The sequence below is a fragment of the Cyclopterus lumpus genome, chromosome 22, assembly GCF_009769545.1.
Source record: "Cyclopterus lumpus isolate fCycLum1 chromosome 22, fCycLum1.pri, whole genome shotgun sequence".
NCBI classification, from domain to species: domain Eukaryota; kingdom Metazoa; phylum Chordata; class Actinopteri; order Perciformes; family Cyclopteridae; genus Cyclopterus; species Cyclopterus lumpus.
In genome coordinates, this window is record NC_046987.1 from 18153030 (window position 1) to 18179130 (window position 26101).

A 26101-nucleotide genomic window follows, 5' to 3' on the forward strand; every position below is an offset into this window, starting at 1 on the left:
TGCAGGCAGCAGCAGCGTCAGGTCAGAAATAAGCAGGTGGCCCTAATAGAAGCCCCCCAAAAAAACCAGCACGACCAGCTGCATATTGGCTCCAATATCACTGGCGGGCGCCATCGACTGGTTTCTAAAAAAAATGGATCCAAGAAAGATGAGGCGGGAAAAGGCCGGCAACTTCTTGAAGCGATGGCAATCTGATGGGAGTGAAATGATCGACCCCCCTCTGATTTTTCCATCAATTTCACAATTGCCTCATACATCTGAGGTGATACGCTATCTTCGCCACCATCGAGGGGAGATGATTGCGCATGGAGGTCTCTTAAAACGGCGGTTTTGGAGACAAGGCAAGAGGTGTGTGTGCGAGTTTCTCATATTTTCTCGTGGAAACCAGGCAACACCACTCACACACACACAACATGTGTGTGAGTATTGAAGAGCATCTATATCGGGCTCCGCATCCGCCCTCGCCACTGGAAGCCGAGGAGTGTGGAGGTGAGGGTTGCAAGCTGCAGAGGCGTAGAACACACCGCAGACCCTCTGAAACTCAGCTCCCATGTCCACAACAACTCGGCTTCCAAAATTAGCACCTCGATCCACACCGAAGGCCTGCTGCTCCACTGCCGGCTCTCATTAAAGCGCAGCTCCAATATTAGCCGTGCCTAATGATCTCTGGGGCGCCTGTTGAGCTGTCAGAGGGGGAGTGGAGCTATATACATATAGAATATATATAGAGAGAGAGAGAGGGAGTGAAGGAATCTGCTGAATGGAAGCTCAAGAGACAAATGGCCAAGAGCTAGAATCACTGCACAACTTCAGTTCATAATTTTAAACGGAGAAGAATTGATTAAGGAGGCCTCCTCCTCCTCCTGCGTGTCCACCGGTGAGCATCATTTCCAATCGAGCAGCTTCGCGCACCAACAGACAGGCAGAGTTCCCAGTTTGGAGACGTGCGCATTTCAGAAATCGGACTGAAAATGTGAGCTGCGTGCGCGGGATGGTCGGTGGAGGAGAATGTCATCTACTTACATTATTGTTCATTTAATTCCAACGCGACGGAGAGAATAAATCCCCACGGCTCTCTCTCTGTGTGTGTGTGTGTGTGTGTGTGTGTGTGTGCGTGTCTACTGGATGCGCAGCGGAACTGACAAGATGTGCAGCGCGCATTATTTCCAAGGCGGACTTGTTGCTCTGCTCAGAGGCTGATGAATCATTATGAATCAGGGCTACACGCGCACACGCACACGCGCGCGCACACACACACGCGGAGAATAAGACGCACGGGACATAAAGATGTTGCAGCTTGACATCTATATTTTACGCACGTACCTTGTGCAGTTTCCACATGGCGCCCAGAGCTTTGACTTCGTGTGTGCCGTGTTTGCCCTCCTCCAGACACTGATAACACACAGGCATCTTACACTGCACACAGTACATGCTTAGATTCTCCAGTTCGTGCTCTGTGCACGTGGAGGTTTTGCGGGGACTCGCGCGCCGACTTATCCGCCCCTGCGCTGGCGGCACCAGGCGATGCTTGGCGAGGGGACCGCGGGGGGGATGGCACCGGAGGCGGCACGGGTCGCAGTAGAAGACGTCGCACTGCTCGCACATCACCGTGGCCTCCTTGGGACTCTTCTCGCACAGCTGGCACTTGAGTGCGGCCGCCTTGCTCTGCTGGTACCGGTCCACGACCCCCTCCAGCACCCTGTTCTTGGCGAATCCGCGGAGCCCCCGCTCGTCCAGGATGAGGCTGCGGTGACACTGCGGGCAAGTGATGCAGGAGTTGCGGGGGATCGGGGGCAGAGAGCCGGGATGCAGCAGCAGGTGCTGCTGCTGCTGCTGCTGCTGCTGCTGCGGAGGAGGCTGGGGCACCGACGGGGGGAAAACCCGCACCCCGTTTGGTGATTTTTGACACGGGGTGGTCGGAGCGCTGACGAAGCCCCCGTAGGAACCGTATCCACTGTCCGCCTCGCTGTACAAACTCATTTTATCCAAATCCAGGTAGTCATAGTCAGAGACGCCGGATCCGGAGGCTCGGCTGCTCTGCGGGGACTCCGCGTCGGGGGTCTGCACGAGAATATTCCGGGCGCACGCCAGGCAAATGTTGTGTGTGCACGGCAGGATGATGGGCTCCCGGAAAAAAGAGCCGCACACGGGGCATTTCAACTCTTCCTCCATCTCATCCATGGCTGCCCTTCTCTGGGAGGCGAGGGAATCCACGGTGGTGGCTGGGGGGAGGGGGGGAGGGGGGAGATGTGGGGAGGGGAGAAGTTACAGCAGAGGGTCCGGGCTGACGGAGGCGGCTGCTGCTTGCGCGTAAACGGAGCTCCGGTCGCGTCCTACTGAGATTCTCACTGCCAGTGCAACCTTGACTGGAGGAAAAGGCACCAGCGCCGAGGAGGCGGAGCACGCGACACGCACACAGAACGTCTTAGCCAATCGGCGACCGGCGTCGGCTCAGCCCGTGCTGCCATTGGACGACCGGTGGTTTCCAAACAGCCATTGGATGAGTCGCGCCTGTCGGTGAGGAGAGGCTCCGTTAACGAGCTTCACAGCGAGATGGGACAACAGATCCAGTGTCTGGACACATTGCTGAACATTGCAGCCATAATTTTGTTGAGGGGATTAAAAAGGAGAACAATGCAGAGCAATTCATACAATGTGGTCATGCAGATGTAATTCATCCTTTGTGTTGGTTGAAGATAACGACAATAGTGAGGAGAGGATGCTCTCTTTAAGTCGGTTAGTCCATTAACTTAAGAAAGAGCAGCTGAACAACAATATAAACATATTCAATTAGAAACTGTTACTAAAGCAATGATACATCTTGCTGATCTGTATGAGTACAATTATTATTTTTACTGACACAATGTGTGAGCGCGATTTTAATTGATTTATAAAAGGTAATTCGTCCATGATGATTACACTTTCTGCTGTAGGGCTGCAACTAATGACATTCACATCCCACAGTATTGGTTATTCAAATTGGTTGTTTTGTCTATGGGATGTCAACAAAAATAAATGAAAAATCTCCATCACAAGTTTAACAATCTGGGTTAATCATTTATATTTAAATAGGATGTAAAAGAGAGAAATTAGCAGCACGTCTTCATATCTGAGAAGCTGGAGCCAGTGTGTGTTAATGAGGTTATGTATTGCATTTCAGCGTATACATTAAAAAGAACAATATTTAAAGTAAAAGTAGGTACTTAAGGTACCGATATGCAAAACTCTACTTAGTTACTTTCCATATCATTTCTTTTCTGACAGACAATCTAAAGATTTCTTCAGCCATCATGTGAATAATAAAACCCGTGCAGCTTTGCAGAGCGGCTGCAGTGTATAAACTTTGCAGGGTTTCGGGTTGTTTGTTATTTGAAAAGCTTCTCCTCTCAGCTGCTGAGGGAGCAAAGATCACTCCTCGGGGAGATTGAAAACATGGAAACTGACACCTTGTGAGATAAGATAAAGCAGCGGCTCTCAAAAGAGCTTTTTTTTCTTCTTCTTTCAGTATCCAGAGCCTCTCCATTTCTATGGCCAAATACCTCAGCCTCCTCCATGGCAACGTGAGCTCACCAGCGAAGGCTGTTGACGGGGAAATTAAAAGAAATAATCCCATTTTAAGGAAAGGCTTTCTCAGGCCCACAGAGGGCAACGCGAGGCCCTCATTGTGATCACATTTGCATAATTGTGCAGAGCAGTTTGAGAATGGGCAGATCATTAATATAGACGTCTTTATCACCAAGATAATCACTCGGCGATGTGTCCAATGCATCAGATTGTAGGCTGACGAGAATAAGATCCGTAATAATCCGTAATAATCAAAGCAAATGAAGGAAATAAAAAAAGATAATATGGCAACACGCATTTATATTTATTCAAATCGTAATCCTCGCCGTATTCATTCACATTTCCACCATCGTCAGATATCCTCTGTTACACGATATAAGAGTTGTGCATTTCATTTATATTGCCGACGATGCTTCTGCTCCTAACTCTGTTAAGATTTGAGGAAATATACAACAAATGGCAACTTCATCCGTGTAAATATCCCCTCGGATTTAAGCACACACGGCGTTGATCCTAACCAAATGTTTGTAACGAGACCATCGGCTATTTTTGGATGCGCGCTGGCTGCCGCCTCCAGCATGATGACATTGTTCTCTGTGAAATCTCCTCAGTTTGGGGCCACACTGCGTCTTCCTGTTTACCGCCTTCGAGTAGAAAAGTGGCCAATTCTACAGAATCTGTATTTCATCTTTTGTTTCCTGTGCGAGTGCCAACTGTCTCCTGCTGCCAGGGCGGGCGGACGCACCAGGTGGCTCTGAGAGGAAGAACATCTTCACAGATCTCTTTTCCACTTTTTCCGTGATCGCGTCCCAGAAGGCCTCCAAAAGTCTGTGATTACGTTTTTGGGTGACCCCGTTGTGCACTAACACGAGGACAGATGATAAAATAGCTGCATGATGAACAGTGAACGTACAAAAGAAAACTTTTAGGATTCATGTCACATAATGCAGCTTGTAATGATAACGTTAAAGTGCATTTACTGAAGTGCTGTATATGTTTTACTGAAGCACTTTTATGTGGTATTAGAGTAAAAGACCTGAGTACTTAATCTAAAAAACAATCTTAAATTTGCAGACACATCTGCTCTTGAAGGCATCGCAGAACCTTCAACATCTGGATCTCGTCCACACCAGAAGGAAACAACACCCCGTTGTCACAAGCAGCGTTCAACCCACAGTTCGATCGCCCCGCCAAGAGCTCACGTGCTTTATTGAAGTCCTCCCTCCCCCCCATCGATAAGGGATCATGTCTCCTTTGTGTTGCACTGAGTCTACTAACTATTAACTCTCGTGCTCTGCAGCCCCAGGGGCATCAAAAGGAAGCTACGCAGCACACCACTCAGGCTATAGATATGAATCTGGGATGGGACACAGCGCTGATAATGCAGATGTGAATAGAAAGGGGTTTTGTTACTGAGCTCCTGAGGGAAGTTGTGGGTCTCTTTAAAGGACGAAGCTTCTTAGAATGACAAAATGTGTTTTTTGTTGATGTCCTTTGGAGCGACACGTGGAGGTGTTTTCTGAGCTACTCAAAACTGTTACAAAATCATGTGGCAACGCTATGGTTACGATTTGGTTATGTTTCATATGCATCATGGTTTTGGGTTAGGGGACTTGTCGCACGTCCATCCAGCAACTCGGCCTCCACAACTGGTTTCCTGCGTTTGGCGTTGAACGTTGGCATTGGACATAAATCATGACGTGTGGAATCGTCCAATATGGACATAACCCTCCAGGGATATTGGGCTATTAATATCATATTTAGATCGCCTGCAGTTGACAGGGTTCACGCCTTCATCTAACCTTCAGAAAGTAGTGAAAGAAAGTGCCACATTCACCTCCAGTAACGTGGCTAACAAAAGCCCAAAGTCACTCTGCTGACTTCCTGACTGCATCTTCCACAACCTCAAATGAACTCATGTTTATGGATTCAGCACCAGCTGTGCCCTTCACAGTGACTCGTAATATGCATTTTTTTTTTTAGGCCTTCAGGGAGAAATTGGGAGAGGTGCCTCATGTTTATGATTATTATTTCTTAACTCAATGTGCTCCAGAATTAATGACAGTAAACACAACATTGAGATGTGTTTTTTTTGGGTTGTTGTTAAAAGGTCATTTTGATCATGTGTGCTGGGTGGCTCATCCTCTTCCTCTCTGCGCACGGCCTTCATGTAAGAGGGTCAGAATTATCGTGGATTCACATAAAAACAAGCAATAGAACATGCACCGCTGCATCGCTAATAGAGAGCACCATCAACAAAAGAGCAATCATCATTTTGCTGTATGTGTGGGCTGCCTGAAGAGACATGTGAGCACGCGAAGGCCTCCACGTGCAGCGTCACGTTCAGGCTCTGCAGGGAATCTGTGCTGCAAATTAATGATTTTTTATTTTATTTTATATAAGTAGGATGGGGACTAAAACCCAGCTCTGCTGCTGCATGGGGACGATCGCAAGGTTCTCCTGAGGGTTGGACACAGAATGTAGAATATTGATTATAGAGTGCTGCAGGGATGATGGATTTTCATAGGCCAACCAGGAAGTTAGCATCGCACCGGCTGCCTCGATAAAAACATCCAATGGGAATTTTGCATTGAATTTGGGATGATTATTGCAGAAAATATCGTCACAAATGAACACCACTTTTGAATTTTGAATGCAATCGTCAGACTTTAGGCCATAAACAAATAACAACAAGAGCACAAACACAACAATGCCGTTTCGTTTCTTTGTTTTAGGTCTCGTTCCTGCATCACTCGATTTCCAGTGTCTCTAAAAGGTGCAGATCAGCCACATTTAGAGCACCAGACAGGTTATGTGACATGTCGTTTGAAATGAGTTGAGCCACACTGAAATCAATGTGTCTTTAGCGATCATATAATTGAATAATATAGATCCACCTCTCCCCATCTCCTCCAAAGGATACATCCAGTCTCCATCCCAACCCCCCAGCCAGCAGGGGCTCCACACTAATGGAGTCAGCTCTTGTTACTGCAGGCTTTGTTACTGGCCGGAGGACTCCCCTGTTTACCTCTAATTTAATGAAAACAGAACAGGTGGAGAAAAATGGAGCAGAAAAATAGAACCCCACCCCCCACTGTATGAAGTTACAGCCAATGCTCGTGTTTATTTTTGAGAGAAATTTGCCAGGAGGATGTACGGTATTCTGCTTTTACTCAATGTGATTTCAAAAATACATACATTCTGGTCCAATGACAATCTGATAGCGATATTCATCAGTGGACATAAAGCATATCGTCCGTTGGGAGGTGTGGAGAACGAAGGAACAGCCCTCAAGCTATAGAGACTAAAGCCGAGAGATTCAAACCCATTAAACATCTTCATCAAATATAAAAAAAGACATTTACAGCAGCTGGTGAAAGATGACTCCCCTCTTTCTCCGCACAGTGAAACCTCAGGGATTACAACTCATAAATGAGTGATGTATTTCACATCTCAGAGTGATGGGGGAAGGGGTTTTCTTCTTTTGGAAAAGTTCCTGAACGTGTAATGTAGAGTCCCAGCTGTGCATTTGTGTTGCTATTTCACTTTTGAAGGAAAACAACAAGTGAGATTTGCTAATGACAGATTTGTAAAAATCTAGACGAGTCCACAGATGCCCGACGAACAGCAACACATTGCTGGAGACTCAACCCGCTCGTTCTTTATACAAACAACAACAGTGAAGAAAGAAAAGTAAATGAAAGGTTCTGCATGCGACATTCAGAGCATTAATATCCCATGCAGAGAGAATGAAGTCTATCTCCTTCTGTGTGAGTGGTAATCTGAGTTTGTGGGCGTGCTACACTGGTTAGCTCACGGGCACCGCTCACGGTAACCGATAACGTTGTCGCAAAAGCACATGGCGCCCATGCTAGCTCTCTCTGTTAATGCTGCGAGCACCGTTAGCTGCTAGCCGCTGGCTCATCCGTGAGCACCGTTAGCTGCTAGCCGCTGGCTCATCCGTGAGCACCGTTAGCTTCTAGCCGCAGGCTCATCCGTGAGCACCGTTAGCTGCTAGCCGCTGGCTCATCCGTGAGCACCGTTAGCTTCTAGCCGCAGGCTCATCCGTGAGCACCGTTAGCTGCTAGCCGCTGGCTCATCCGTGAGCACCGTTAGCTGCTAGCCGCTGGCTCATCCGTCACCATATTCTCTCGACGTTCTGCATTTTAAGCCACGTCTCTCTCGAAAACCAGGAAATTGAAAATAATTATACATTTTACATAACGTCATGGGCTGTAGATTCATTTATTTGCCCGATCTACACTCCAGTTTCCTTGTTTCTTTGTTTCTTTGTTTCCCCCATCTTCCTTCAATCTTTTCCTTGTCCTTGTAAATCTCTCCTTTCTGCCGTTGAGAGTTGACCTCCCACAGGCACTAGAGGTTGGCTTGGTGACCATTGATCCACTCGTTTGCTCATTGACGCCTCCCCCATCTCAGCAGCAGCAGCTTCCCCCCCCCGGGGAGCAATAAGAGGCTCGCTGGTGAACACCCCCCTCCGACAGCAAAGGACATTAGAAGCCTCGCTGGATAATATCACGCTGAAGGGTTGAAATTGAAGATGATTTTTATGGGATGCATTTGGTTGATGTAAATGCGCACAAAAACAACAACAACTTTGAGTGCATGAAGACACATGAACCACATCGAGCTTTACATCCAGTGTCATTTTACTAATTCATTATTATGTCGCTCAGGATCTAAACGACATACCGAGGTTGAAGAACACCGGAATGTTCCTTTTAAACACTGAGCCACGCGGGCCGAGTCAACCTTTAAACACAAGGAGCTTTTCCCGTCCTTTTCGAGAGGCAAAGTGCTCTAAATTAGAAGCTCAAATGGGGCCAAAGGCAGCAGAGTATGTTGGAAAACCTCTCCGTTAATGCACTTGACACGACAGCACGGAGCATCACTGAAAGCTTTAGAATGCCACCTACAGTATAGGCCTCCCCTGGTCTAATATTAGGGAGTATACATGCAGTACGCTATGCATGTGAGGTTTAGTTTTAATCTGAGGTTTCATACATATTTCACTTTAATGTTATTTTATAAGACTTGAAATAAAAGTGTAAAGGAACAGTTAATGTGCTTACTTGCCTGTACATGCATATGCACATTGTTCTTTTCTTCATACTGGAGCTTTCGATCGGAGTTCAGTACAACTAACATCGAACGATTCAGCAATCCTTTTTTCAACAGCATCAAAAAAGCACAGTGATTCACCAAAAGCTACCCTGGCAACACGGTGCTCATTGTGTCTTTAAGTGGATTTTATTTTTTAACATCAGCATTAGATGTGTGTGTGTGTGTGTGTGTGTGTGTGTGTGTGTGTGTGTGTGTGTGTGTGTGTGGCTGTGAGGAACTGAGATTGCAACCGATTGCAGCAAAAAGGAGAAAAAAAAGAGAAAAAAGAAGCTTCATGTCGGCTTTTGCTCAAGCATTCTTTGTGTTGCACTGAATAGTGATACGATTCCCCCCCCCCCCCCCACCCTCCCCGCACAAGATTGCATTGACGGGCAGATTACAGGGCGAAGCTGTATGTCCAGCATGACGAAAGGAAAGGAAGTCTTTGGAAATGAAACCAACCTGGTGTATGTTTCTTGTGTTGCGATATGAATATTAAGGCTCCAAAGCTGAGAAGTTGTTAAACAATTGGTTGAAAACTACAACGCTGGTACTCTTGGTGCACAAGTCCATTTTTAAGCGGAGCAGAGTCTAATTGATGTTTTTCATCCAAGAAAAAAATAAATAATTCAGGCTGTTTGAATGAACTGAAAGCTGTATGAGGTGTGGCACCAGGGCACTGAAGCTTCCTAGCATGGATGGCACAGCAGTGGGCACTTCATCACATTTGATCTACATCGGGGAATTCAAGAGGGCACTTTTGTGAATTATATTCTTTCAACCACGAACTACTGACATCTAGAAACCATGAAGAAACGACTGGATGGTGCCTGAGAACAGTAAAAAAAAAAAAAAAACACACAATAAACAATACAAATGGGGGGGTGGGGGGGGGGGACATATTAACGAGATGCTGTGAAGTTCATTTAAATCCTGAAGCTGCACCATCTTAATGCAGAACGGGGCAGTACATTTTTTTATCTCCACTATCTAGCATATCAGTAGATATAGTGAGCGTAGAGTTGGGACGCACTGGCAGTGTTGTCTTTTTGGTTTTCATAAATAATTTCTGAATCTTTTGAATACGAGCTCGTGACTCATTTGGAAGTTTGTTGGCTCATTTCAAAAGCATTACAATCTTTATATCGGGGCATTTTTTTCCCACAAAACCAGCGTCTTCACAAATCGATGAATTACTTTGCGAAAAACACAGTTACGTTATGAAAAGAGAAACCTTTCACGTCCAGAGAGGGGTCTGTCTCATGCCTATTCGTGTGAGGGAAGAGGATCTACTCGTGTACTTTGCTCCGGGGCAGGAAGCACGTTACGAAAATATATATTTGTAAAGGTTTCTGATGAGTGTGTGTCCGCGTGGGTGTCCGTCTGTGAATGATACGCCATCGAGCGCTTCCCACCTCTTGCTTTTCAGGCCGTTTTCCTCACACTTCTGTGTCCCGTCCTCCCACAAGCCTCGCTGCCTCTCAGACACCATGCATAGGCATGCGTGAGCATCACCTGTCAGTGAGTCACCAATGATTTTACTTACATGGGCATCGGGCATTCTTAGCAATAAGGAGATGCACCTTACGTAAGTAAGCGCCTCGTTCCAGATGGTTATAGATGAATATGAGCAGGATCGGTGGTATTTTAGCAGCACGGCCCTGCAGGGAGAACAAACTGCGTGAGAGAGAGAGAGAGCATGGAGATCTGAAAGCAGTATTTATAGTAATATACAAATACTTCATTACAGTATGATTCCAGATTCTGCCTGCAAAATGTAACTCTAAAATGAAGTAAATGACAATTAAATTGACTTGAGTAAATGTATTTTCCAGCATTGATTACACCTGAAATAAGAACTTTGAAGTAATTTCTCTCCAGGAAAGGAACGCCTGTGCGAAGAGACCCATCTAAAAAAGTTGCTCAGATGCATTGTGAGCGAAGAGAAAGCGGTTTATTGGTGTTGTGTTGCATCTCTCCTCCTCAGGGGGATCACAGGGGGAGTATTCAGGTTAAAAAAACATCATTTTACACAAACAAAATGATGTGCAGCCTGAAAGTAGTGGAAAGGTGCTTTTATGTGTGTTTCCATGTTTCTTGCTCTGTGTAATTCTTCCGAGTAACTCAAAATGTTTTGCAGGAGGACACAAATAACAGGAAGTCCGCTACGTGAGCAGCTCTGTGAGGCTGTAGGTGGACACGGCTGTGCTTTAAGCTAACATTAGCATCCTCCCATGCTGATGTTTAGCAGGAAATAATGGACCATGTTAGCCATTTTAGTTTCATCATGTTACGTTTTTCTGCTCCTGGCGCTACAAAAGTCAAGAGATCACCAAAGTTATTGCATTTCATCCCGAGGGGGACGTGAACATCTGTATCAAATGTCACGGCCATTCATCCAAAGTGGTGGACCAACCCGACTGACGTTCCAATTCCTCAATCAACACCACTGGATGTGAACGCCCCTTCAAATTAGAGCTTGAGAGTCTGCACTTGTGTCCTTCTAATGAAATGTGCAGGCGTACAAAGCCAAGACAATAAAAATGTGTCGGTGTTGATTGAATGGGGACGCTGCGTCGCAGTGGGGGAGGTTCTCATCCTGTGCAGGCGCTTAATGGCAAAAAAGATTTTGTGGGTGGTGATCGACCTTCTTGCTTGCATTCTTACAAATGTAAGAACCATCTCTAATATTGGGCACACCGTCCTTCCTCCCGACATGTTTACCCCCCAAACGAGCCGAGCCCGTTCTTGGCAAACGTCTTTTAGTCCCAAATGGATCCGGGCCTTCTTCCACACGTGCAAATCCAATTAGAGGGACCCGAGGAGTTGGCTTTCCCCTGCTGCTGCCTGACACATTTACAGAGCCTCGTAAAGAGGCATCTGAGGCGGCGCACTATTAACCACCGACGCTCCGCGAACTCATCGACAGCATGCAAAACCCCGGCGAACGTGTGTCTCTGCCGCTTTGTCTTCTTTTTTACCTTCAGCCCACTCGCTGTACACACAGTGAAATATAACAAAGACAAGCAGGGCGACGGATGAAGTCAATCACATTTGAATATCGCTGACCCCCAGTGCCTCCCCTCCTCCTCCCCTCCTCACCTCCTCCCCTCCTCGGCCTCCCGGTGCTGGCCTTAAACCTCAGAGCGCTGGGGGAATCACTTATTGGAGAGCCTCCCTGGACTCGGAGACATAAGAAGAGACATAAAACCACGATCCATACGATGATGAGCAACATAGATGACCATGTGGGGAGAGCGCAGGCACAGAGAGGCTCACGTGCAAACCATGAGACAGATGCATTTAATACCGTCGGGGAGGATTAAACTAAAGCGTCTAAGGAAATCAAATATAACACTGACCTGTGCTCAGCTGTGGCAGCGACCTACAGTAAAGACGCTCACAGCTAATCTCACTGGAGCCAGAATTCTGTTAGTGTTGGTAGAACTTTATCTTCTTCCCCTGTAGGTGATGGAGTCCTCCATCCTTGTCTAATGTAAATTAATTTCACATATTGCACTGGCGCGTTCACCATCTTGCGTGGTTCTTTAGCTCCTGAATTTATGGTCTGTACATCACAAAGCGTCACAGTACTGATTGGTTTACACCGGCTATCCGTAAACCCATCCTGAAGTTTGTGTGTCAATTACTTCCTAAGTTCTTATAACTACTGGATAAATTTAAAAAAAAAAGATTACTAAAGTGGGTTGAACATAGGAAATCCTCATTCATTTTTTAAGACCTTTCTCGGCCGGAAAGATTTAACTTTAACGAGGGATGGTCCAATATCAATACCGATATCGGACCAATACTCACTCAAATAGCTGGATCGGATATTACTCCAAATGGGGCTGATCTATATGATGCAATACTGGAATTTATACTGGAAATTGTCGTTGCATCAATAAGTTGAATTCCTTCGTCGCTGGTGCACAATTTATTATTTCAATAATAGATAACCATTCAGTAAACTTATATCTATTTATTTATTTGTTTTACTAATTACTTTAGAGACACTCTATACACTTACATTTATTATTTAAATTCTTAAATGTAATATGCCCAGCTATTTTATTATATTTTATTGAATTGTAAAAAATATTTCTTAAAAGAAATTTCCCCCTATGGAGGAATAAAGTAAAATCTAATCTAATGTAAAATCTAAAGTCAAACCGGATGTTGCCTTACACTTAATTCCCAGTGAGGCATACATCTTATAATTTAAACACTGTCGCTATCGGGATTGAAAAAGTTGAATTGTGCATCCCCAACTTTAACTGTTACCACATTAAAAATGTAAAATGCATTCACAATGCTGCATTTGAGAACGTGTCATTTAGTTGGTTTTTTTTTCGCCATGTCGGCTTTGATGAATTCAGCTTTTTTTGTCGCATTGGAGCGACGCTTGTTTTTCACAGGAGCGTTTGGTAATTAGTCGTGTCTATCTAAGGTCCGATCGGAGGAGCATAATTAATGCACACGAAAACAAACCAATGTGCAGCACATCCGAACGTGGCGTGTTCACCAACATTGTCCCCTCAGGTGACTCAGACAAGCAAACAAATGACAACTCGGTGGCAGCTTTAAGAGGGCGTGTGTGTGTGTGTGTGTGTGTGTGGGGGGGGGGGGGGCGACTCATTAATCAGTGGCCAGAGGGTTCAATAGCTTGACACTGTGACACTTCTTTAGGCGGTCGAGCTGAAGACTGCAGATACTGTTTGCACTAAACCTCACAAATGAGAAAAGGCATTATGTTGCAGAATCCCTAATGTGGTTTGGTAGTGCAGAGTGATTTATAGTTTTTATGAGACATGCAGGAGGTCTTGCTTCTGTTACAGAAGCAATTACTGAAGTTTGGATTTTACACCGGAGACAAAACCCCCATAACAGCGTAATGTGGAAGGAGAGACGATTGGTAGAAAGCAATAAAAATACGGAGCATTTTCTGCAAAGATCAACTTTTTACGTCCTCACATTTCACACTTTGCTTACCGAGTGCGTCCATAAAATGAGAGCTTTTATATGTTAGGAAGTTTAAGATTGTAGGACCTTTAAAAGCCATTTAGAATAATAACAGTGAAATGTAACTATATGAAAAACAGATTCCCAAACCTAATCTTGCAATGTTTTAAAAACCTCTAAAAAGACTTTTAAAACGTCATTCTAATTTTTTTTAAAAGTGGTATGCAGATACCAGGTGTTCCTGTTTTAATTCAAACTGCCCCCGAAAATCTGACTTCAAAACAATCGACGCTTCAAAATGCATTATTAGTCAACACAAGACAGATATCATCACATAATTAATATCAGTGAGCCACACTGAATGATGTTGTCATGATGCTCGTCGGTGTGTCACAGCGACAGATGGGAAGCGTGTTGATGTGTCTGAACCACAGGAAGCCCTCGTTGTGAGAAAGAGTAAGATGTATGAGAGAAAAATTATGAAATCTCACAGGTAATGAGGACCGCTCCGGTGGCTCCAGATGTTGATGGTAAAAACCTGGAACAGCTGGTATTTAGTTGTTGTTCTGCTCCCTGGTTTTGTCTGGTGGAGTTCGTCGCTCCACTCGGGGGGGGGGGGAAACATCTTAGGATGAAAGAAAGAGAGATAGTTCCAGAAGTTAAAATAAAAAAACAAGTTCTCACCTCCACACTGTCTCTTTTAAATCTTTGTGTGTGTGTACAGGTTTTGGAAACGTTCAACATGGTCAAACACAGCCTAAGTCCTTGTTTTGGTTGGATTATACCTGTTCCCTTTGCATCCTGACAACCCAATACTCGCTCTTCCTTTAGCTCTGTTTTGGTCTCCACCAAAGACCTTTCTCTTTAGCTGCTTGATGTTCCATCTTTTTTTTTTTTTTTCACCAGCGAACCTTGAAATGTGTCAGCTGTTTGACGCTCGACAACTAGTGTGTGTGTGTGTGTGTGTGTGTGTGTGTGTGTGTGTGTGTGTGTGTGTGTGTGCGTGCGTGTGTGTTGTGTTCCTCATCGATGAATCACTCAGAAACAACTGCCTGCTGCTGGTGGGAATGAGGTTGATGAGAGCATCTTATCACTCGGTTACCACAAAGAGGGACGACAAAAAGAACAGGACGCCTTGTGTTATAAAGAAAGACAACGAGATAAAGAGAGACAACGCAGGAGAATGACATGTATGTGCGGTTCTATTACTTCTATACTATAGCGTGCGTGATCGTAAAGCGTTGTGTAGTGCAGCCCCGGTTTTGAAAGGCTCCTCTGTGATTGGAGTGCACGCTCGACCTCCTCACTCCCACGTTGTGCCACTTCTCACTCATCACTCATTCAAAATTACCATCAGCTGTCACGCGGATGCTAACAGCCTCTGAGAGCTGCACGGCGAACATGACGGTCTTCACATTCGTGCAGACGTACTGCTGCAGAGAGCGTCGGGTTTTTTCTGAGCTGGTGGCAAGAACATACACACACACACACACACACCTGGTGTGCTGAATAAATTGTATTTATATGGACCCGAACGGAATTACGGAGCGTTGTTAGCACCTCTCAGCTCATTGTTTTGGATTCACGGTCTGCGACTTTAATATCTTGCTTCGGTTTCTGCAAGAGGCAGCTGTTTTCAGTTTGATAAACCAACTGTACAATAACTGCCGAGGGCCAGAAGGCAGAGCAGACAAAGTTAGTGCTGGTGAACGTCGTGGGGCACTCGGCAACTACGTTAGAGGAGGTGGAGACCAAAACAGAGCTAAAAAGGAGAGTCAGGGTTGAACCTAGTGGACACAAACAAGACCCCGAACGAACGACAATGTTGCTATCAGCCGGGTGTGTGTGAAGAAGAGGCTGTTTGCAATAGAATATTTACAAAGGGGGGGGCCATAAAAATCCGGGAATGCAGCAGCTCTAATATGGTTAAAGTCTAAGTCTAGAGGCACTAACAGTGCTGCAAATGAACAGGTGTGTTGCCAAAGACCTCTAATGGAAAACCACCCGCTGCGGCATCAACAAGGTGCAACCATATCTTCAACTATTCTCTACTTGTGCAGCACTAAAGACCTTTGCTTTACTTTGTGCTTCTACCATAATCACCCTGATGGATTGTATTTTACAGTAATTACTGTGGATCTCAACATTATCCCACTCATGGCTACACACCAAGGCAGAACTCATTTGGATTTATGAAGTGGATTTATTCCATTGGCCCGGACTCGTTTCTTGGACTTATTTTACTGAACATCTTGCGTTGGATTTGTTAAATAAGTGTTGCACCAACTGCAGTGTAATCCTATTGTTGTATTGTAATTACATTGCTATATTTTCTACTACAGTGGAGATCTTTCTTTGAATTTCCTACGCTGTGCTTCCTTTTGGGCTATGAGTTTTGTCTTCTGAGAGAGATTAAGCTGCATTTTGTTGAGACGTTTTATGTGGTATTGGATTACACCAATAAATTTAGCAATTATTGTGTATACAAGTCAATCCTCTATAAATGTGGGCATGGTTTTGCTTATATATACACATATATATATATATATATATATATATATTTCTTTATATATATATATATATATTTCTTTATATATATATATATATATATATATTTCTTTATATATATACACACATTTATTTATATATATATATATATTTATTGATATATATATATATATTTATTGATATATATATATTTATTTATATATATATATATATATATATATACATACATACAAGAGATTTGCAGTTTGTGTGTATATTTATTTATATATATATATATATATATATACATATACATATACACACACATACATATATATACAAGAGATTTGTGTGAGCTACCTGTGCTAACATTGCAAACTCCACTATATCTTTACATTGTTTGCTGAATCTTAATCCCGTATATTGCAACTCTAAGCTACATATAAACTCACACTCAAAGAGAAATATTCCAAAGGAAAAATAGTTCTACGTTACTGTCTGTATGTAACTGCATCCACAGGCTGCACTGTAGCTGAGCTGTAACCATGGCAACAATCCGCCTCTGGCCAGCCATCGACAGTTTAATCAGCAGCAAATTAAATGTAAAATTAGAACAATCTTCCACAGCAGAGTGCTTGTTTGTTCATGTGAGCAGCAACATCTTTTCGCGTCAGACAAACTCTCAACACTCGAAGGCATCGTCAGTGTCAGAGGCATAAACAATCTGATGAAAAGGGTCCAATCTGTGAACGTCTGTGCTAAATTTCATGGCTCTTCATCCCGTGAATGTCGAGATATTTGTTTCTTCTTTGGACCTAAAAGGTGTCGGACCAAGCAACACGACCACAAAAACAAGAGAACATGTCGCAGTCTTCCTGCCTGAGCACAGTTACAGAGTTTGAAAGAACAACACGTAATAATAGCACAACAACTCCCAACTTATTTCCCTCACTGACACATTAAGTTGAAGGAGGAGAGCAGAGGACTGCCGAGCAGGAAGGAGATTCATTTTTGCGCTGTAAGTGGAGCAGAGCTGATGGCTGGAGAAAAGGGGGCGATGGTAGGGGCACAAAAGGATGTCATCCGCGGGGTATTTTTAGAGTGTGAGGTGCACTGATAACTGGCTGCCATTGCAATCAGCCTGCAGGTTCCCAGCGATAATAACTGCTCTCATTCTGCAGATTCACTCAGAGTGAAACCTTCTCATGCAGAGAGAACCCAGGCAGGATGATTGACTCTCTCTGCACACACACACACACAAAGATGGAGGCTCGTGAGTGACAAAGTAAGTGAGCACAAACACTGAGCAAGCTCTCAATGAGAGCGGACAACAGATTTGTAGGCACACAGAATGTTTTGGCAGCAGCATTTCATCCTGGGCTCTGTCTGTGGTCTATTTTCTCTTAAAGAAAACAGCCGGAGATACCCTGGGACCCTCCTGAGAAAGAAGCTCATTGAGGTTTATACTCAATTTAAGGTTTAGCCGTCAGTTTATGTTCATGATCTTTCAGGCTTTTTGCCGGGCGTCTGCTATCACCCTCATTGACCTCATCTTAACCTCTAATCTTTGCTTTCTTCTGGTAAACTACTCGCTGATTGTCTCTCTTTGGTACAACTGGTAGATATTTGCCACCAATGAGAAGGGGTCGCAAGGAGAAATCGTTTTGGTTTTAAAAGGGTCACAAGCCAGAAAGATTGTGAAGCACGGGGGGCGGGTCAAAGGTCAGGTTGAGATTCACATGCCGTGTAATGAAGGTCGACAGACTTAATCGCATACTTAAAGCGGTTCTTTTCTTAAAGAATTTAATTGTAAAAAAATTCTGTAAAGACACATTTATTACAAAGTTATAAGGAGGCTTTAATAATACATCAATTAAATTAAATAAATTGAAAAAGTCTAAATCTAACCGCTAAAGAACTTTCATATATATGGACAGAGACAAGTTGACCCATCACTATCGCATTTAAAAGGAGTACAAGTGGTTCAGGCAACACAGAAACGTGACAGGAAACTATTGGATCGATGGAGGGTATTTACTTAACGGTTAAACGTTTTTTAGACAAAAAAAATAAATGCTGAGGAGAATATAGCTTGACATTACTTAGAAGGCAGAGTCTTAATAGGATTGCACTTCACCTCTAGGTCAAATCAAATGGATTTCACTCCGCTCTGCGTGGGGTTTTTCGCATGTGCAGATGCAAAATGGGGAAAAAACGCTTTGATCGTGCAGCTTTGAAGATACTGAGCAGAGGACACAGTTCCTCTTGGATCTAATCCTTGATTACTACTTGCTATCAGCATTTTTCAGGAGCATAAAGCCATTAATCTGCACTTTGAAACCTTGATTTACAGATTGATTAATGGTCAAATTTGATCATTTTTTTCAAGGAGAAATTACCACAATTCTCCAGTTTCAGCTTCTGGAATGGAAATGTGTTGCTTTTATTCAATTCAATTCAGTTTATTTTGCATAGCCCAAAATCACAAATTACAAGAGGTGCTCAGTGTATCCTAAACGGTCCCCCAGCAGCCTCTAAGCCTTTAGCAGCATATCTAGTGGCTGGACCAGGGCAAATCTGATTCAGCCCTAACTATAAGCACTATTAAAGAGGAAAGTCTTAAGTCTACTGTTAAATGAGGTGACTGTGTCTGCCATAGGAGAGGAGCTTGATAACTGAATTCTCTGGCTCCCATTCTACTTTTGAAGACTCTAGGAACCAAGTAGCCCCGCATTTAGTGAGCGCAGCTCTCTAGTGGAGCAATATGGTACTACAAGCTCCTTAAGATATGATGGTGCATCACCAATCAAGGCTTTGTAAGTGAGGAGAAGAGTTTTAAATGTGATTCTTGATTTTACAGGGAGCCAGTGCAGAGCAGCTAATACAGGAGTAATGTGATCTCTTTTCTTAGTTTTTGTGAGTACACGAGCTGCAGCATTCTGGATCAACTGGAGGGACTTAAGAGACTTATTAGAGCAGCCTGATAATAAGGAGTTGCAGTAATCTAGTCTGGAAGTAACAAACGCGTGAACCAGCTTTTCTGCATCTTTTTGAGACAAGATGTGCCTGATTTTTGAAATGTTACGTAGATGAAAAAATGCAATTCTTGAGATTTGCTTAATGTGGGAGTTAAAGGACAAGTCCCGGTCAAAGATAAGGCTGAGATTCTTTACAGTGGTGTTGGATGCCAGGGCAATGCCATCTAGAGAAACCATATCACCAGATAATTGATCTCTGAGGTGTTCAGGGCCCAGTAAAATAACTTTTGACTGAGTTTAACATCAGGAAGTTGCAGGTCATCCATGTTTTTATGTCTTTAAGACATGTCTTTAAGACGAGCTGGTTGGTCTCCTCTGGTTCTGGTTTGATCGATAGATATAATTGAGTATCGTCATGTTTCATGTCTTTTGTTTTTTGACTGTTGATAAACAAGACATTTGATGATGTCACCTTCAGTTTTCAGAAGTTGTAATGGGTTGTAAATTAGTATTTTCCTCTTTTTTTTTGCAGAGTCTTCTTTTCTCCTACTTTATATTGTCTACTGATATATTATTATAGGTTAAGCTACACAGCAGCATGTAGTGTAAATAAAATTACCCCCACCATTACCAGCTGCAACAGTTAAGTAAAGTAGACATTAATGCATCAATAATTATAATACAATAACATCATTTATGTTATTCTGAAATGGGCCATTCTGCATAATGAATACTTTGATGCTAATCATTTTGTACGTTTACTTAAGTAGGAGTTTAATTGCAGTTTTTTTTATAGTGTTGTACTGCTACTTTTACTTCTGAATACTTCTTACATCATTGTCTATAGATATACTACATTACATAAACATTAATGACGTCTTCTCTCAGGCGCAACAGCTCTAGCTCCCTCGCCCAGAGCTATTTTAGAGACGATAACGTCACCTGCTGGTCATACACGTGTACAATAAATATGAATCAAATAGAGCACTTCTTATTTTATAAACTTGTTAAGCTACTTTACTTCACTCTGATGTGAATAAGTCATCACTCAACCGGAAAAACCTCTCCTGCGCACGTTACTTGCGCACCTTTACGCAACATTTGCATCTCCAACTTTTTTTTTTTATTATTCTTTTTTTTTAACGACTTAACTTAACAAAGAACACTTGATAAGTGCGAATTATATATTCATATTTCCTGAAGATACATCCAGACTTTCACACACACAGTTAAAACGCAAAACCCACCTGACGCCGACCGTTGGGCCGCACACCGGAAGTGAGCGGGTCATCTCCTCCTCGCAGCTCGGACAGACATGGCGTGCTCGCTAGCTGGCGGCGGCGACACGGACTCGACGATGTTTTTTTTAACGCGGCCGACGAAACACCGCTCGTGGATGTGCTGTTTTCTCCTGGCGGTGTATCTGACGTCGCCGCCGGTCTCGGCGAAGCTGGACAGCCTCCGAGAAGTGACCGACGGGACGTGGGAGGAAATCCTGACGGGAGAATGGATGATTGAATTGTCAGTGTCCGGCTAACGGCTGAGCTTGTCACTTCAGCATGAGCTCCTTTTGAGCTCGTAGATTCACCGGTGTCCCGGTCATACTCGAGCCTTAATGCTCTCTCCTGTTTATTATCTTATTTGCTCCCTAATTTAGACACGTTGCTGAATGTCTCGCTAAGCTAAACCGCTGCCATCTTTACCGAGCTAGCCGACTTACTACAGAGTCGCATGCTCGCCAGTTGGCTGAGAAAACTCGCTAATAAACGCACACAGTCGGGTCGTCAATACATTGCAACGTGCCCTCTCGGTAATTAACGTGTGTAACGTGACTGTGCCGTTTTTATATGTGTTTTTTTTACTCGTGAAACTTGATACCCCCGCAGCTACGCGCCCTGGTGTCCGGCGTGTCAGCAGCTCCAGGCGGCGTGGAAGGAGTTCGCGGACTGGGGGGAGGACATGGGGGTCAACATAGCCAAGGTGGACGTGACGGAACAGCCCGGTAGGCTTGAATCACCTCTGGCAGCTAGCTAGCTAGCTAGCCCCAGCTAGCTAGCTAGCTACACTGACTCCTACAAAACACAAATACAGCAGGGCTTGATGCGTTTTCATACCACACAGCAGCTCTGCGGTAAACACCACATGAGTAAACCTGTAATGTCTATTTGTGTTGTTGAAACTGTCAGAAGTTTTATAGTCTGTTTTTTAATATGCTGTCTATAAAGCAGACACCCTATTAGGAAGGATCTGTATTCAATAGCATTACAACCAAAGCCACTAGCATGGCCTTATTGTTGAGTCAACAGCCCTCTGACTCAGTCAACAAAAAGCTTCACTAGAACCTTCCTGAAGGTGGGATTTATGGAAAAGATATGGACTTAATAAACTGACAACTGGAGTGTAATTGTGCATCATTTGCTAAAGATAAACCAAACATTGGATGCACAATTCAAATATTTTCCACCATTTTTTTTCCCCCCAACAAACAGAAGTATCAAAGGGACCATAACCACATTCTTGATAGTATATAATGTCAGTGTGGTTCAGGAGTTAGAGGCCATTGCATGTGTCTTGAAGGCAACATAAGGCCACTTACCGAGGTACAAAACCCCCAGATAGTTTCTATCAGATTGGTGGATGTGTCAGTTCAGTCGCTTGTGATTTGGTTGTTGAATTGTCTCAAAACACCCGAATGAACAATGGTCACATGCCGACTCTCAAAATATTGACTCAAACACTTATTTTTGGTCAACAGTGCAGCAAATTTCTTCCTTCAATATGACACCTTTTAGAAAGATCTGAATGAGCTTTTACACCTTGATATTCACCTCAGGGCCTCTTTATTTTTACAGTGTATCGTGTTTTAATGGGTTTTTTTCTTTCCCCAGCTCTGTGAATCATTCTTTTAAGCCAGTGGCAGAGGAGCTGCTAGCAAATATTAATTTGTCCTATCTGCAAAGTCTGACTCTAAACTGAAAGACATTTCAAACCGTTCCTTCCTGCACACTAACTGTACTCTGTCTTGTCTCTGTGTAAGGTCTGAGTGGGCGATTCATCATCACTTCACTTCCTACTATTTACCAGTAAGTTCTTAGATATTCTGTGGGTTTTTTCGTTGCTTCCTCTTGCGTGTAGCTGCTTGTGGTGTATGTAACACGGATGTGCGTCATCATCATAGTGGGTTTATAATGTACTTTTAGCTCATCAAGATTACGTGTTGTTTGCTTTAACATAAGCGTTAAATCTTAATTTGTTAGCATAAATGCAATGTGCGTTTCTGAAATATGCCACAGTTGGGGTTTAGCATAATATACATATCTCAATTATTTTCAGTTAAGCAGATGCAACTTATCTCTATGGAGTCATCGATCTATGATTTATTCTAAATAACTAATTAATCTATAACAAGAAGTTGGAAAAAGTAATGATAATCCCAAATTGAAAAAGGAAAAATAATCTTTGAGTCAGTGACAGAGTTGGATAAAACAGGGTGGTGAAGCAGGTGCTTTTGGGTCATCTCCTGAAGGGTTTGGTGGATCAAAACACTGAATGTTCCTAAAATGTTTTGTGTTTTAGCTGTAAAGATGGCGTCTTCAGGAAGTACCAGGGAGCTCGCACTAAAGACGACTTCCTCAGTTTTGTCGATGAGCAGAAGTGGAAAGCAGTAGAGCCGATTTCATCTTGGTTCGGGCCATCTTCGGTTCTGTGAGTATTCACAGCTACCTGATCATGATGCTGATGATGTGTTACACGGGGCTTATTTCCCATTTCCATACAAACATCAAAAGACGCTCTTCTGGTTATCATTAAATGTATTAAGACTGATATTGCCCAGCCCTAAGGACACACACAGTGATACAGAAAACATCAGTTACCAGCCCTATTAGTTCTATTCTTAGTGTCTTCTCTGTTGGCTTAAAAGCAGAACCACAAACACCCACTCCCGTCTCCATTTTTCATGATTAGGCTCTGAAGTGATGTCAGTTTGACAAATCCGTATTAAATTTCATGCCGTCATTTTCCTCCTCCTTTTTTGGCAGAATGAATTCAATGTCCGCTTTGTTCAAGCTCTCCATGTTTATCCGGGTAAGTGAATATTTTACTCTCTGGTGGTGCTCTCCGTCAACAGGTTGTTATATGTAGCACGGTGTTTATTTCATTTCCCACGGTCCATTCAAAGAAGACTGTGCAGCTCAGTTTGAAATCGCAAGAGGGAATCCGACTTAGTTTTCCAGGATACAAGGTAGACACATGAACACATTAGACAATACATATTGCCGGAAAGAAGAGTGAATCCTCCTCAGGGTTTTATTATTTATTTTTTTAACAAACAACATGTTAGTCCGTCTAGTTTACATTTTCTTCTTTTTAGCAAACTTTACAGAAAACAGGTGGAAATGATTGCACTGTTTTCAGCTGCGCATTAATACACATTTAGTCCTTCACTGAATATTTCTGGCAGCTGGAGGTTGTATGTGAGATGGAGTCAAAAGAAACCACAGTGAAGGTGTTCTTCATAATGAGAAGACAACTCTGGCTTTTTGATGCATTTTGCACTATAGCTTTGCTGTTATCGACCGTCCATCTGCAGGCTAAAGTACACATGTTTTTGTGTTTTCCAGCGCTGTCATAACTACATGACGGAGCAGCTGGGGATTCCGGTGTGGGGGTCTTACATTATCTTTGGTTTGGCCACTCTGTTCTCTGGCCTTGCTTTGGGACTGGTGAGTACTCGTGCAGAACCTTTTCATGATTTTAATAACGGGGATGCTGTTGTGACTCTTAAGCTGCGTTCACACCAAAAGCTTTGTGAATATTCGCCAAGTGATGACGGGCATCTCGGCGCTGATTTGGCTTTCGCTTTTGTTGTGAACGCAGCATTACGGCGTTCATCGAGTCTGAATTAATGGTTATTGTTTTGTCTCTGCAGTTACTGGTCTTCATAGCAGATTTTGCCTTCCCCTCACGACGCATTTCCTCTTCAGACTACTACCAGAGTGAGTTTTTTTAACAGCATAATAAATCCTGCTTTACGAAACATACATTTCATAAACATTAACACAGCACCCATTTGCTACTCGTCAGGTTTTGTTAATGGTCACTGACTGTTGTTCTAAATGTTATTCTGCAGAAAAACAGACGATGGAGCAGGCAAGGTTAATCCAACGGCAAGAGGACGAGCATGAGGCCGACGGCGAGGAAGACGACGATGAAGACGACGAGGAGGAGGACGAGGATGAGGTTTGGAGGCGGAGGAGGAGAGGGTCCCCAGAGGGCCGCCCAGAACCTAAGGGACACGGGTTCACTGACGAAGCTCTGAGGAAGAGAGTGGTGGGCAACCGTGAGGAGGAAGATGGCGAGGACTCCTAGGGAGTCTCATGGTTCCTTCTAGTTTGAGAAGAGCATCGTGGAGTCAACAGAGTCGGGGGAGCTTCGGTCCCCGAGCAGCAGTGTTTACAGCAGGGAGTCTTTCAACCCCCTCCTCCTAACCTCCCCTTCTCCTCCTCTGGGCCCCCCAAAACACCTCGCTTCTTTTCTTCTCCCTCCTTTTTTTTTTTTTTTTTAACAGGAGCGCTTTAGACTCTCTCCGCCTGAGCAGCAAGCTGCACCTGGAAACAGCAAAAAAAACAAAAACACTCCAGACACCCGTTTCCACTCAAATGGCCTGGCTGAGGTTTAGGTATGAAGTGCAGTAGAGTTGGATTTTGCAATGTTGTTTATGCTATGCATCATTTTTAAAAAAAAGATGTGTGTTTTATTATGTTTATCTCAGAATTATTATACCAGGCTTGTGTTTGAGGTTTATTTTGTCCATTTTTATTGCTTAAAAGCTAATGTATACATTATTATGTTATTTTAAGTTTCATATATATTTTACCCTGACCCAACGTACCAATGTGATAACGGCGAGCTTTAACAACTTGTTGCATTACTACCTGACTTTAAACTGATCCGGTAGTAAATGACCGTGTTATTTTGTCGATACATTTCTCCCGTGACTCCTCCATAATAAAGCAACCCTGAGTTTCTCCACCTGAATGCTTTTATTGTGAAGTCGCAGCAACAGAAGAGGAGAAGCAGTGAGGCTGGTAATCAACGAAGGCAACTTAAATCCACTCCGCCGCAAATCATTTTTAAAATGCAGAGAATAAAAGATAGTAACAAACGGGGTTTAATTTCATGAGGATCTTCAGAACTATACCTTTTTTTTTTTTTTTTATAAATCTCAGCCCAGTAGTTTCCCCCCGGTCTGTCTAACGTGTGCATCCAGGCGGCACAGGTGCATTATGGGGCGGGAGCCTTCCGTATGGCGTTTGTGCTGTACTCGGCAATCGCACACAAATGTTGACTTTAACTGAGCAGCACACGACCAGTTTGTAGGTGGATGCTGATGTTAAATTTAAAAAAAAAAAAACATTCACTCCGGGTGAATATTCTGTAGATGCTGCAAGTCCCCATAATGTACCAAGCAATCAGCCGACGGGATGTTATGTTTAATTTTGTGTTAATAATGTTTACTTGTGATTCTCTAATTATTAAGGGCCGTTTACTTAATTAACACAGATGTGTTGTCGAGGACAGTTTTTGCATCCTGTAATAACATGAAAGAGGGGAACCATTTAGGGACACCCCTAAATGGTTCTGAGTTGTTGGTCCTGGTTCTGCTTGTGGACCAGAAAGAACCTCCTCTTCATTCTGGCTCAAAATGTCAAGTCAAACCTGATCTTTTGATGTTAATCTACCTGAATAAGTGATATTTTGTGTACTTTGGTTTCTCACTGAGATCTTGAGCAAAGTATCACACAGTATGCGTATTCTTTAAATGTTCATGCCACTCTAAGCTCCGCCTCTATCCTCTTCAGTCTTGTGAAGAAAGAAGGGGAAGTGTGTGTGTGTGTGTTTGTGCAATTAGTTTTTTTTTAATACACATTTCACTGCTGTTTTGATTAGTATTATAATGACTGGTATAGACTTTGATTATTTTTTTC

At 43.5% G+C, this 26101-nt stretch overlaps 2 protein-coding genes and 1 long non-coding RNA gene across 6 annotated transcripts in view; 1 reads left to right on the plus strand and 2 right to left on the minus strand.

Moving 5' to 3' along the window:
- trim9 (tripartite motif containing 9) overlaps nucleotides 1-2206 on the minus strand; it is a 34885-nt gene extending 32679 nt beyond the window's left edge. For all 4 annotated transcript variants that reach the window (XM_034562654.1, XM_034562652.1, XM_034562653.1 and 1 more), the window contains exon 1: nucleotides 1324-2206. In XM_034562654.1, the coding sequence (XP_034418545.1) occupies nucleotides 1324-2181 (858 nt within the window). In that variant the 5' untranslated portion in view covers nucleotides 2182-2206. The remainder of the gene's footprint in view (nucleotides 1-1323) is intronic.
- Nucleotides 2207-9082: 6876 nt separating this feature from the next.
- LOC117751153 lies at nucleotides 9083-20457 on the minus strand. The gene is made up of 5 exons (XR_004611849.1): nucleotides 20360-20457; nucleotides 14139-14272; nucleotides 11788-11863; nucleotides 10101-10346; nucleotides 9083-9417 (listed from the first exon to the last, which is right to left on the minus strand). It is a non-coding gene; the product is annotated as an uncharacterized LOC117751153 (long non-coding RNA).
- Nucleotides 20191-25145, plus strand: tmx1 (thioredoxin-related transmembrane protein 1). Its single transcript, XM_034562709.1, has 8 exons — nucleotides 20191-20633; nucleotides 20999-21114; nucleotides 22150-22195; nucleotides 22689-22817; nucleotides 23153-23198; nucleotides 23735-23836; nucleotides 24043-24109; nucleotides 24244-25145. The coding sequence occupies exons 1-8, from the start codon at nucleotides 20428-20430 to the stop codon at nucleotides 24480-24482; spliced, it is 951 nt and encodes a 316-aa protein (XP_034418600.1). The 5' UTR covers nucleotides 20191-20427; the 3' UTR covers nucleotides 24483-25145.
- The last annotated feature ends 956 nt before the right edge of the window (nucleotides 25146-26101 follow it).

Bases quoted from the DNA above. Each gene is read 5' to 3' on its own strand.
- tmx1 (XM_034562709.1), top strand. From the start codon at position 20,428: ATGGCGTGCTCGCTAGCTGGCGGCGGCGACACGGACTCGACGATGTTT. The intron at 21,115-22,149 runs GTAGGCTTGAAT...TCTCTGTGTAAG, and splicing joins GGACGTGACGGAACAGCCCG to GTCTGAGTGGGCGATTCATC. The intron at 22,196-22,688 runs GTAAGTTCTTAG...TTTGTGTTTTAG, and splicing joins TCACTTCCTACTATTTACCA to CTGTAAAGATGGCGTCTTCA.